The sequence below is a fragment of the Erythrolamprus reginae genome, chromosome 2 (assembly GCF_031021105.1).
Source record: "Erythrolamprus reginae isolate rEryReg1 chromosome 2, rEryReg1.hap1, whole genome shotgun sequence".
Taxonomy (NCBI): domain Eukaryota; kingdom Metazoa; phylum Chordata; class Lepidosauria; order Squamata; family Dipsadidae; genus Erythrolamprus; species Erythrolamprus reginae.
Genome location: NC_091951.1, coordinates 97,551,908 through 97,565,271, shown reverse-complemented (window position 1 = coordinate 97,565,271; position 13,364 = coordinate 97,551,908). Strand labels below are relative to the sequence as shown.

General features: G+C 41.0%; 1 protein-coding gene across 3 annotated transcripts in view; it reads right to left on the bottom strand.

The window, feature by feature from the left end:
* Positions 1-13,364, bottom strand: part of FANCD2 (FA complementation group D2) — a 63,591-nt gene that overhangs the window by 50,087 nt on the left and 140 nt on the right. For 2 of the 3 annotated variants that reach the window (XM_070738864.1, XM_070738866.1), the window contains exons 2-11: positions 12,619-12,703; positions 7,723-7,860; positions 6,369-6,436; positions 6,136-6,239; positions 5,685-5,748; positions 3,732-3,784; positions 3,069-3,147; positions 2,180-2,304; positions 1,647-1,734; positions 1,200-1,304 (exon numbers count right to left, since the gene is read on the bottom strand). In XM_070738864.1, coding sequence (XP_070594965.1) covers positions 1,200-1,304; positions 1,647-1,734; positions 2,180-2,304; positions 3,069-3,147; positions 3,732-3,784; positions 5,685-5,748; positions 6,136-6,239; positions 6,369-6,436; positions 7,723-7,860; positions 12,619-12,685 — 891 coding nt within the window. In that variant the 5' untranslated portion in view covers positions 12,686-12,703. Of the gene's footprint in view, positions 1-1,199; positions 1,305-1,646; positions 1,735-2,179; positions 2,305-3,068; positions 3,148-3,731; positions 3,785-5,684; positions 5,749-6,135; positions 6,240-6,368; positions 6,437-7,722; positions 7,861-12,618; positions 12,705-13,278; positions 13,362-13,364 lie in introns of those variants that run through there. The other variant, XM_070738865.1, reaches the window with a different exon arrangement.

Sequence of the window (13,364 nt, the reverse complement as noted above, 5' to 3'; positions counted from 1 at the left end):
GAGGGAGCTCCGGAATCGGTTGGCGCTCGCCCGACGCCTTGTTTTTTTATTTCCCCCTTTGGTTTCTCTTCAGAGGCGGGAGTTCGGGAGGCAAGGGAGCGCTCGAGGAGACAGCGTCTTGCGGCATCGCCTCCCGTTGGGTTTATGACGAAGGGACGCTCAGCAACTTCTTTTTCCTTTCGGCGCCATAGCCACCCGCAGTCCCCGGAGCCCGCGGGTTGAGGCAAAGGGCTGCGTTTCCCTTCCCTCCCTCCCTCCTGCCCCCGTCCTGAATGGAAGCCCCGCTCGGCCAAGCAGCCCGGGATCTCCGCCGCTTGCAAACCGGGCGGGCGGAGCGGACCCGCGCTCACTTTCGGCTCCGGGGACTGCGGATGGCTATGGCGCCGAAAAGAAAAAGAAGTTGCTGAGCGATGCCGCAAGACGCTGTCTCCTCGAGCGCTCCCTTGCCTCCCGAACTCCCGCCTGTGAAGAGAAACCAAAGGGGGAAATAAAAAAACAAGGCGTCGGGCGAGCGCCAACCGATTCCGGAGCTCCCTCGCCGGCTTCATCAACGCGCTGCTGTTGTTGCTGTCGCTGCCGCCTGAGGCGGCGGCACTCGAATCTGGCGTGGTGGAAAATCTTTGCCTGCCTCCAGATTTTCCACCACGCCAGATTCGAGTGCCGCCGCCTCAGGCGGCAGCGACAGCAGCAACAGCAGCGCTTTTTCCTTTCCCCGGAGCCGAAAGTGAGCGCGGGTCCGCTCCCCCCCCTCAATCCCGCTCCCGGCCTCCTCCCGCCCGCGGCTGTGGAATGGGCGCAGTATCCGGCCTATAAGACGACCCCCCACTTTGGAAAAGATTTTCAGGGGTTAAAAAGTCGTCTTATACGCCGGAAAATACGGTAATTTCTTTTCAGTGATTTTAATGCTGTTTACTGTGATAGAATAAGAAACTGCTTAGAACCAATTGTAATGAATTATGAACCAAACTGAAACAAACCAAACTCAAAACATCTTCTTATCTACCTAGGTATGAAAAAGGGGAGATGAAAATAATCTGAAATGATGCCAATGGTAAGTGTTTCAGGTGTGAGTTAACACTGGAGCCTGTCATTTGTACATAAAAATTAAGCTGTTTTTTCTATTTTTATTATACTGTGGACTATTCCAAAAATATAATATTCAAATTGAACATCTTTGATGGTGAGGATAGATATTTTACCTCTGTTGCTTCAGTGGCCTTCATGGAATGAAGAATAAATTTAACTATTACAGGTAAATCTTCAATTTTTACAGCAGATACTGAAACCATGACAGATTGGCGTATCTATTGGGAGAACAGAAAATTGTTCAGATATGAAAATGAGAAAATCATTATCAGTATATTCCTTGCTTGTGCTTATCCCAAAATATTGAGTTAACTTTAATGTAAAACTCATTAAGATTTAAAAAAAAAACTAGGAAATTCAAATCTTTCTTGCATTCTAGAAATAGTTTGAACTTTCAGATAACAGAGACAATCCTTCCAACAAAGAAAACGTGGAACAAACAAAATTGCCTCTTTAGTATAACTTTCTTCCCTGCACTGGATACAGAATAGAACAGTTAACGAGTTTCTGTCTGATTCCAAAATTACAGCAAATTTAATTCCTGACAGGAGATTCCATACCTCAGAGAGAAGTTCCATATCAAGATTCAAACAGGAAAGTGCATCAAGGACTGGAACGGTAAGCCCAATGTTCTCCTTTAACAAAGTACTAAAAATAGGCCAAAAAAATATACACTTTTTAAAGTAAAATCACAATATTATATAGTGTGGGTTTTTTTCCCAATTGCTCATCATAGGACTTTATTTCTTGGAGATTGCTTGCAACAAGCTTTATTGATATCAAAAGAGTTAGGACCTTTTCCCTGTCTCCCTCTGTTATGATTTTTCTTATTTTTCTGGTTCCTGGGCTGTTCTTATAAACAATTCCAAAGTCTAGATTGCCTCATTTCTTTAAATGGATATCCCATAAAACTTAGCAGGAATGGATTATAACAGAATATTAAAAATTCAAGGCCTTTCACCAACTTAGCTAATTTGGTCATGGTCTCTATTAATTCATATGTTATCCTAAATGACATAGTGTTGTTGGAAAATGCCAGAAAACCGTAACAATACAGGAAGAGTATTTTTAAAGCACTGTAAATCATATTTACCTAAGTTGCTTGGCAATTTCACTATGCTGGGAATCTTCCAGAATTTCTGGCAGACTTGTGATGATATCATGTTGAATTGATGGAGGTGAAACATAAACCATCTGCATGATCATTGAAACAAGATCCTACAAGTAACAAAGCATGAGGTCATAGAAATTCAAGAAAACAGTTTTTCTGCATGCAATCTCTATGTGACTGCTTAAACAAAATACTGGCAAGCCAGAGATATATACTGTACATACATATCTAAAATACTGATTATGTATTAGAAATATATTTATATAGTATATCAAACATTTTGCTATAAATCAAAATCAAACTTTATTTTATTTTATTAAATTTATATGCTGCCCATGACACTATCCAAAGTGACTCTGAACGGTATATAAATTTCATAAATAAAATCACGTCAAAGTGAAATGGGTAGAAAATATAATAATAATAATAATAATAACAACAACAACAACCATAATAGCAACAACAACAACAACAATAAGAATAAGAACAACAACAACAAAGCTTGATTTTGTTACAAGAAGCCCCATAAATTGTTTCTCTGTACAAGCTAAGTCCTAGCTATTATCTGTAACAATATCTGCTGCATTTTAGACCCTATAAAATGAATTTTTAATTCTGGAAAAATTTTCACGAAATTGGTTTTAGATTACTTAGTCTGATATATGCAATGAACTTCATCTCTGTAATAAAGCAAAGTAAGCAAACATAATAAATACATATTTCATTTTAACCCAGTTATAAACACCCTTTGACTTCTCAACAGCATGATTTCAAGTAGCATTGCACAAATTATATTGTAAGATACAGCACCAGATGAATTTTAAAATGAACCCTGAGAAAGAGTTTCTAATTGTCTACTATGTGGTCTTGCCTTGTTGTCAACTATCCTGTCAAGCCATTTCAATTGATTGACAATCAGCCGAGGCAAATTTAATCCATCACTGCCAACGCTGAAAAATAAAAATGACCAAAAAATCACAAAAGGGGAGAAGAGATCAAGTGCACTATCTTCCTTACTACTAATACTAGTTATATTCTAAAATCTATCAATTGTTTGTCTAGATACGATCCAAATTTCTTTTTTTCAACACAATCTCTCTAAGCCGTTTTACTGGAAATAAAGGCATAATGCATAACATAAATAACATTAGGAACATTGACTGAGCCATGTAACAATCTACACTAGGCATTTAAATAAATTGAATTACAATTCACCAGACTATTTGTTTATTTTGCCATGTAAATCTGGCCTTTTACAGCATAATGTATACATATCATAAGAAACTGAATGTCAATCTTTCATTGTGTACTGCCTAGGACTACAAACAAATTACTTATGCCAGTCAACTGTATTTTTTCCCCTTCAATGCAAACCAGATCCCATTTTTAGGATTCCAAAACAACAACAGTAAAAAACAGATGTGATAGATAATGTTCTACCTTAAATACATTAAAAGGTTCTTATCTTATCCCATCCTATCCCATCCCTCCATTTCATAGTTTTTAACTGCAAATCTACCCCAGATTTACTTACCTTTCCTGAAAAAATTCAGGGAGCTTTTCAAATAACAGTTTTATTACAGCAGGCTTCCAAAAAGAAAAAGATAAAAGTGTTTTGAGAAAATTGTTTATATTGTGTGCAAAATCTTGTACAAAATAATGCAAAAACATTTTCCTAAAGTATCAATTAATAGTACATAAAAACATTGGTGATGTCTACAAGCAAAATGATACAATAGCTTTTTGTTTCAGAGGGGACAAATTCTATTTCCTGAATTTAAGATAAAAGTTGAATCTATTCAAATATTTTACTTTTTCAGCTTGACTAAATCCATTACAAATATTGGGGAATCTTAGTTAATGTAGCATAAAAAAGTTAATGCAAATATTTACAATGAACTTAGTTTTAAATTTAGAGACTACAAATCCATTTTCTGATTGTAATACAAACATCCACATTTTGAAAATAAAAACTGTTACTTCATACATACACAGAGAGAGAGAGAGACACACACACACACACACACAGAGAGAGAGAGAGAGAGAGACTATAAATCAATTATCTGATTTGTAGTCAACAATTCAAATCTGGAAGAAAGTGATCAGTTTGTTATTCATCCTTTGTGCCTCTCTGAAGCCCAGTTTAAAGTGAAACAGAACTACAGTGGTCCCTTGACATTTGTGGGTCCGACTTTTGCGGAAGGGCTATACCACAGGTTTTCAAAAAATATTAATGAAAAACATACTCCACCGGTTTTTTTGAACACCACGGGGTTTAAAAAAAAATTTTAAAATGTTTTTTAAAAACCTGACAGCCGCCGCTTGCTCCAGCTCCGAGGGGAGGAGCAATTATCCAGAGGAGGAGCAATTTTACTCCTTTTTCCTCCAATATTTAGCTTCCTGATTAGAAAAGATGCCTACAGAGTGGTGATATGCTTGTCATTGAACTTGTTCTCACAGTAATGGAGGACTAGAGAAGTCTTCCCCATGCAGCCTTCACTGAGCAGGACCACCTTGAAACCGCCAAACCCCTCTCCGCTCCGATAGACAGGGGTGCTAAGCAGAATCCGAAAGAACCGGAGAGGGGGAGGGAGAAAGGAGAGGAGGCCGCGCGGAGGAAGACTGCCAGGGGGAAGCAACCCACAGAAGGGGAGGTAACAGCGGGGGGAGGGGGGGAAGGAAAGAGAGAGGAACCCCGAGCCACCCTCCTCTCGCGCCCAAGCCGCAGCTTTTCAAACACGGCACTTCCCCTGGCGGGCAGCTTTACTCACTGCTGCCAGGCTTGACAGCAGCCCCTGACTGCCACGACCACTTTGTGCTGCGGGGGTGGGGACGGCTGCTTCCAAGCCCCTCACCTCCGCTGCCGCCTCCTCCTCCTCTTCCACCACCCCGCTGCCTGAACCCAGCAATATCATTTACACGGTGCTGGTGGAAGATCCGTTATCGCTCCGGAGGAGGAGAGCCCGGCGCAGGAACTGCAAGGACGGAGCTGGATGGAGCTCCGCCGCTGGTCGCGGCGGCTGCACCCAAAGCCTTTCTCACACACACACACGTCTCCTCCCCTTCTCTCCTGGTTTAAGGCACAAATTAAAAATGAGTGCTGGACAAGGGGCAGGCAGCAGAGAGGCAATTGGCATCGGGGGGGGGGGGGGAGCCAGGCTTTTTACATTTTTTATGTTATATTTATGTTGTAGGGAGAAACTGGGCTGTACACAATCATACTCTTGCCTCTCTCCAAGCTCCATAGATTCAGGCAAGGGTATGAGTTATATACTGAGTTAGCTTGAATGAGAGTACAGTTCTCTTTGTAACCCTGGACAAAACAGAGCAGAATAATAATTACAGATGATTGGAGAAAGATAGGAAAATAGGAATAGACTACATTTGAACTCCATTTCCCTCCACTTCTATCTTTCCCACAAATTCAGTCTAATGCCTTAGTGGCACTGATTGTCAGAGGAAAATGGGAATCAAATGATAAACATACCTGTAATATCTCAATACCAAGAAGCAATTTAATGAGGCTTTCGCAATACGAATGCACTGCATCACTACGAAGGAGAAATATAGCTTTATGTTACTCCTTTTACAAATTCATTCTAGAAAATTTGCTGATTAGTTGCATAATCTAACTGGCAAGTGGAAACGTGAATTAAAAACTAGGTATTTGCACTGGAATAATCTTTGAATTCTTTAAACAAAATATAAAAGAACAGATTTATAACTTTCAGTCAATTACTATAGCATTTACTTACAGTGTATGCTTTTGGTCTGCCCTCTAAAAGGTGCATCAATTTACATTAGTGCTTTTATCCCTATCCCCATTCAGGTAAGTTCATGTACATCATCAGAGATTTTTTCAATACCACTGAAGGTAACTATAATTTTGAAACATTTGGGTGATAGTTTTCAAGCATCAAACAACTCTTTTCACTTACTTCATTTCTTGATTTTGTGCAGGTATGCATGGTAAAAGACAATTCCTAAACTGATCTCTGTTTTCAATGTGGGAATCCAAACCACTGATGAATTCTGCAACAATCTAATTTTAAAAAGGGACACAGAAAGGAAAACTGATCAATCATAAAAGTCATCATTGCTTTTCAGCTCTTTGCTATGTGGGTTTGAAATAAATATACAGTATATCAATATAATTTCAGAAATGTCATACCTGTGGATAAGAAGGGTGTTTTCTTAAGGACTGATGCAACTTTTTCTGGAAAATTGCTCCATCTACGGCTATAAAAAAAATATCACGAGAATCATTCATAAAAATATGTATCTACATCAGATTATTCTAAAATGTCGCCTTCCCTTGTCTTTAAACGCTCCATGACAGCTGGCAGAAATCCAACAGCTTTTTAAAAATTTCATAATAAGAAAATGCAATAATTATATATTTTTCTGGGAGATCTGCCTTGTGCCAAATTGCATCCAATCAAGAGAAGAAGCCTTTGCTTTTTTATTTCTGACTCACTGAATTTGGTTTGTCATGCACTTTTTGACATTGATGTTAACACATCAATGTTTTCTTCTCTTTGCAAAAATATTCTTGGTAAATATCCATAAACAGACAAAAAACTGCAAGGTTTTCCAGAAACATTAATCAATTGGGAGCTGGGGGAAGAGAAACTGAAATGCCATGAAGAATCAATAAACTAGGTTTCCCAAAGGTAATAGGGGAGTCACAATTTGGCAGTAAATAAGGAAGAACATAATATAGTTACATTTAATATAATGTATGTTGAAAAGATAATATAAAAACACAATACAAACTAATCATCGTCGCTACCACCATTATCAATTTTGTGATAGATATTTATTTCAAATTTAGGATGTTAGCACTCCACCCCACTTCTAGAGGAATAAAATATTTTAGGAAAGATTAAAAAGGCAGAATATTATATGTATTCCTGGCTGAGAACCATGCTTTTAGGCAGGAAAAAAGACTCCTAGCCCCCACCTTTGTCAATTTGCCATCAAGGAATGGCCTAGCTCACTCATTCTCCCAACTTTGTTAATAGCTCCAGGGTGATGGGATTATCTGGGAAGATTACATTAGCCAAGCCTGGGACTCAGGACAGCCTACAGAGTTGTCCCAGCAGTTGTCCCAGCAGTTGTCCCATCGGAGCCTAACAGCCAATGGGATACATTTCTGTAAAGGAACAGGAAAATCTTAAGGTGGAGCTCAATAGAGGGTATAAAACAGGCACTCTCAGCATCTCAGGCCCTTCTCTCCTTCAACATCCTTGAGGCATGAGATCCCTTGTTCCCTGGGACCTCAGACCATGTGATCCTACTGTCCTCTTCTTTCCAAGAAGTCCCATGCTTCCAGTGTCTTTTTCCTCACTTGGAACCAAACCCAATAGAATGTTCCTTACAAAAAAATATAACTGAAATCCTTCCTGTTTCTGACTCAAAAGTCTTCAAGAAAAAGAAAAAGGGAAAAAAAGACACACACACCCCCCCCGATTTGCAACACCAAGTACTCCTTTTATCAAAGAAGTCAGCACAACAAACAATACCTATTTCATTCTGTTTTTCTCCTGCTTTCAGTGTAATCCCTGCAGTCTTAAGGAGATGCCCAAAAACATTATTGTTTTCTATATCATCATCCTGTAAAACAGATTTTTTCTTTCCAGAAGTTCGAGGCCTTTTTGTTTCTAATAAGAAAACATAAGCAAAATGAATGTTGGGATTAATATGGAATCACAACAGCTAAATGCATAAGTAAAAAACATTCAACATTCAAGTAAAAAAGTTATAACCCCCCTTTTTTTGTTATTTCTGCCTTGAAACAGAAATGCAAGGGATTGTAAAACACTTTCTGAAAAACCAATTGTAGATACTATAGAGGGAAAAGAATAAAAAATGGTTCTGTCTTATAAGCATCTAAGAGTAGGTCTGTATATTGCGATCATAATTGCTGGACATGATGCTCATAATGAATTAAAACAAAATCAGTGGTGCTTAAACTTTTTTTCCTGAATTGCATTCTCTAGTACACTACATCCTTTTGTCAGGACTCTCAAACATGATTCTATCAAGAAGTTTATACCTCTACTTAAGAACTTAATTTGTTTCATGGCCAGGTTCTTAAGTGGAAAAGTTTGTAAGTAGAAGCAATTTTTCCCATAGGAATCAATGTAAAAGCAAATAATGCGTGCAAGCCTAGTAGGCAAGAAATAAAAGCTCAGAATTCAATGGGAGGAGAAGGAAGAAGAGGAGGACAGTCGCTGCTGAAGGAAGAAGGTGAAGTGAGGGGAATAAAAAAAATCGAAAACTTTAAGGCTTAAAAAAAAAGAGGGACTCTGCAGCAGCGAGGAGGAGTACACACCTCCCATACACCCGGCGTAAGACTGCCTCCTATACACTGCGCCAGAGAGAGAAAACCAGGTGGGCGAGAGGGGGGAACCTCCTGCTCCTTTGACTGAAAGGCGGCGGCGGCTATCTGCTTTCTCTTCCTTCCCATGCTGAAGGGCTCCACTCTCCTCTCGCTCACTCGCTTTGTAGCCGGCGCCTTTCCTTCACTGTGGTGACTCCTTGGTTTGGCTGACGCCGAGTTGATCCGGACAGGGCGAAGTACCCCCTTTTGCCTTTCTGCACCCAGACGTTCCGGGAGGCAACCTCACACTGGGTGTATGGGAGGCAGCGCGAGGGAGTCACCACAGCGAAGTGATTTATTCCCTCTCCAAGCGCCCAGAGAAAGGAAAACGCTCAGTTCCCTCTGAGCTGCCAGAGCTAAGGGAGCGTTTCTTTTCTCTTGGAAAGGTTTATTCCCTCTCCAAGCGCCCAGAGAAAGGAAAATGCTTCATTCGCTCTGGACTGCCAAAGCCTCATTAAGCACCACTGAAAGTCTCCTCTGGCAGCCCAGAAAAGCCCGAGATGGCCGGGATTAAAAGGGAAATGGCAGGAAACTGGCCGGGCCTTTGTGCCACTTTCAAATTTCCTGGGAAATTTTTCCGGGCTCAGGTTCTTAAGTAGAAAATGGTTCTTAAGAAGAGGCAAAAAAATCTTGAACACCCAGTTCTTATCTAGAAAAGATCTTAAGTAAAGGTGTTCTTAGGTAGAGGTACCACTGTACATTCAAATTAAGATTATTATACTGATTAATGTAGACATTATTAGAAGGATATATGTGTTAGTGGCAAAAAATCAGGAATTGGTAGTATATTTTCAGATTAACAAATGTTAGAACCCAAAGTATAGATCTGGTACATAGAAGATACTTTTGCCATCTACATCTTCAAAGGAATAAAAGTTACTAGGGAAAGAAGAAAACAACAACAGCAACACATTATCCTTCCTGGATATACTTATCAGCAGAGACAGTGATGATAAATTAGAATCACAAGTCTATCATAAAATAACTGAAATCAACCAAGTGCTGCACTACCAAAATAACATCCCAACCTCCACAATAGAAACTGTAAGAGCCCTATTTAGACAAGCACAAATATACTGCAATAACCTGAACATCAGAAAAAGGAAACAGATCATCTATATAACAATATCTTCTAACAAAATGGACACAGACACAACTTCAATGTTCCTGACTGCTTAATCCAATACAGCATAAACAACACGAGCTGTGAAAAGGATGACACTGCCGTATATCAAAACATCCCAGAAACCACCAACAGACTATTACTAAAGGCATGCAGCCCTCCTTCAGTGGGTCGCCCTCGGGGAAGGCACAGCATGCCATGAATTGTCACATCAGAATGAAATGACAGAGAGAATGTTTTCTCGATGGGAGGACGACCTCGAATGGATCCAGATCTCTCCTATTTATTGTGTATTCACAGCTCTGACATGTGGTACAGAATGACCAATTCGCGAGCGCCACATACATTCCAGCAACTATTTACTTTTGCACCTTATAAGGCAAGCTTCTCAGAAGCTGCATTCCTTGCTTTTTCCTTTGATTATGTGATTGCAAAGGAATGTCAGTAATGCATCCTTATATGGAAGTTTAGCTATTGGTTTTTCTTCACATTGTATACCAAGTCCATACATGGTCTGCAGCTTGCTTACTGAGCCTAGACTTTGTTGCCTTTCCATAGAGGAAGAATTAAGATTTTATTCAGCACATAATTAGGCCTAGAACATCACTCTCCAGCAATATCTTATTCCTTAATTTCAGTGCTTAAAAATCTATGATTACAACATATTACCACAACATGGCATAACCATAGTACAGAAACCAGCCCCAGAAGAAAAAACAGGAGTCATCTATTCTACAGCATACAGAGTAAGTACAGTGATCCCTCGAGTTTCGCGTCCTCGAGCATCGCGAAAGGGCTATTTCGCGAGTTTTCAACCCGGAAGTAAACTCCACCATCTGCGCATGCGTGCCTTTTTTCTATGGCCACGCATGCGTAGATGGTGGAGTTCCCCAGCTGGGAAGCTGGGCGGCTTCCCTGGGTCTTCCCCCTCTTGCCCCGTAAGACCCCAGCGGCAGCGCGAGCAACGGCGTGGGCGGGCGGGCGGCACACGCGGGGACACCCCAGCTCCGCTCCCCAGCTGGGAAGCGGCCCCAGCAACAGCGTGGGCGGGCGGTGCGCGCGCGCTTGGGGAAACCCCAGCTCCACTCCCCAGCTGGGAAGCGGCCCCAGCAACGCGCGCGCGCTTGGGGAAACCCCAGCTCCGCTCCCCAGCTGGGAAGCGGCCCCAGCAACAGCGTGGGCGGGCGGGCGGTGCGCGCGCGCTTGGGGAAACCCCAGCTCCGCTCCCCAGCTGGGAAGCGGCCCCAGCAACAGCGTGGGTGGGCGGGCGGTGCGCGCGCGCTTGCGGAAACCCCAGCTCCGCTCCCCAGCTGGGAAGCGGCCCCAGCAACGCGCGCGCGCTTGGGGACACCCCAGCTCCGCTCCCCAGCTGGGAAGCGGCCCCAGCAACAGCCCCCGCACCGCTACTTCGCGAAAAATCGATCATCGCTTGGGGTCCTGGAACGGAACCCTCGCGATGATCGAGGGACCACTGTACTTCAAAAACCACAATGTTGGACTAACAGGCAGATTATATCCATAAACAACTAGCAGTCCGAAGATATAATGAAAATTCCTTAATTTCACAACGAATGGATAGACCTACCATAATTGTAAATGGGAAAGTTTGAGTATCCTAAATCAAGCCAAGTCCAAAAACACCAGAGAATTTCTGGAAGCCTCATTATTAGACAAATCAGCCATCAACAGGCATATAGGAGCTGTGGTGGCGCAGTGATTAGAATGCAGTACTGCAGGCTAACTTACTGCTCACTGCCTGGAGTTCAGTTCTGACTGGCTCAAGCATAACTTAGCTTTCCATACTTCTGAGAATGTTAAAATGAGGATCCAGATTGTTAGGATAATATGCGGATTCTGTAAATTGCTTAGAGAGGACTGTAAAGTACTATGAGGCAGAACATGTGCTATTGTTATACAGATATAAATAACATGGAGCATGGATGTCCTCAACCATTGCAACTACAACAACATTTGTGGATCAATGTTTATAACTGAGCAGTATAAAATTCTATGCTAACTACATAAAATAGGTATTTGAAAATTTATGACAACTTATTTTTGACAATATTGAAAGCAAACAATTAACATTTCATATTCACTGCTTATGATATGGGGGGGTAGAGGGAAGGTACTTAATTTAATAATAATAATAATAATAATAATAACAACAACAACACTCAGGGCTGCTCACAACAATAATAAAAAACATTATAGTAAAACAAATCTAATATTAAAATGAAGTTACTTAAAGTGGGAATTAAAAGCTTGTTCTTGTTGCTGCTAAAAGGAAACTTCAAATCATGAAGAATGCAGCTGTGCCAGCTGTCATGGGTCTTCCCAGATACACCCATGTCTCTCCAACATTCCAATTGGCTGCCAATTGGTTTCCCGACACAATTCAAAGATTACTTATAGGACTGCCTTCTGCTGCACAAATCCCAGTGACCAATAAGGTCCCATAGAGTTGGCCTTCTCCAGTCGACCAGACAATGTTGTCTGGCGGGGCCTAGGGGAAGAGCCTTCTCTGTGGCAGCCCTGGCCCTCTGGAATCAGCTCCCTACAGAGATTTGCACTGTCCCCACCCTCCTCGCCTTTCCCAAGACCCTGAAGACCCATCTATGTTGCCAGGCATGGGGCAACTAGACCATGCCCCCTTCTTCTCTGACCGTTAAATGTTATGCGTGGATGTGATTGAGTAGACTGACTGTTTTTTAACATAATGGGATTTTTAGGTTACTGTTTTAACTATTAGATTTGTATACACATTGTTTTGTATTGCATGTTATGAGCCGCTCTGGGTCCTCGGAGGGGGGCGGCATACATGTCTAATAAATAAATAAATAAAATAGTATTCCTTTGTTTAGTGTCCCTGACAAAGGGATTTTATATAAGAAAGGTTCCATCTTTACATACTTGGTAATTCTTCTAACAGATTTCCACTGTAAGCTTGAGGTTTGAACAATTTCCGTTTTGAAGCCATGACAGGTCTTGACGCACTCTAAATCAAGAATATTAGGTGAAAATTAGAGACTGGCTGAAGAAAACATATTTTTATTACTAAGATTTATTTTATTATTTATTCATTTATTTAGTCAAACATGTGCAAGATAGTAGGTATTGGTACAAGCATAAACATTAGCAAAGTAGGTACAGATAAATTAGGCAATAGGATAGTAGGACAGGGACAGTAGGCACAACAGTGTGCATATGCACACCCCTTAAGAACTTGCAAATAATTATGTAACAAATAAATTATAGCCACAAAATTGCATTCCAGCACAATGATTTCTTCGGAAATATTATATATCTTTATACTATATTGTAAGGGTCAAAAAGAGCTACTGTAATCATCTGCAGGCTGTGCAAACTATAGCAGGCATATATGATTAGGATAATCTAAATACATTTTCATGATGAACACAATTGAATTCAGGCACCCTGTACCACAAATTGTTACTGTCCAGAATGCTTGTTTCAGCCATTCCATTGTTTCCGTATGAAGGGATTTTAACGGTTGTCGCGTTTGTGTATCCCTTCCTTTTCAAATCTCTTCATGCTGTCATCTCCCTTCCCCGACTGATAGCGATACTGCCAGGAGAAGCGAGGCTTCTAAGGCAGGTAATTTCTTCGACGATTAAGCCAAAACAATCGCAGTCTCC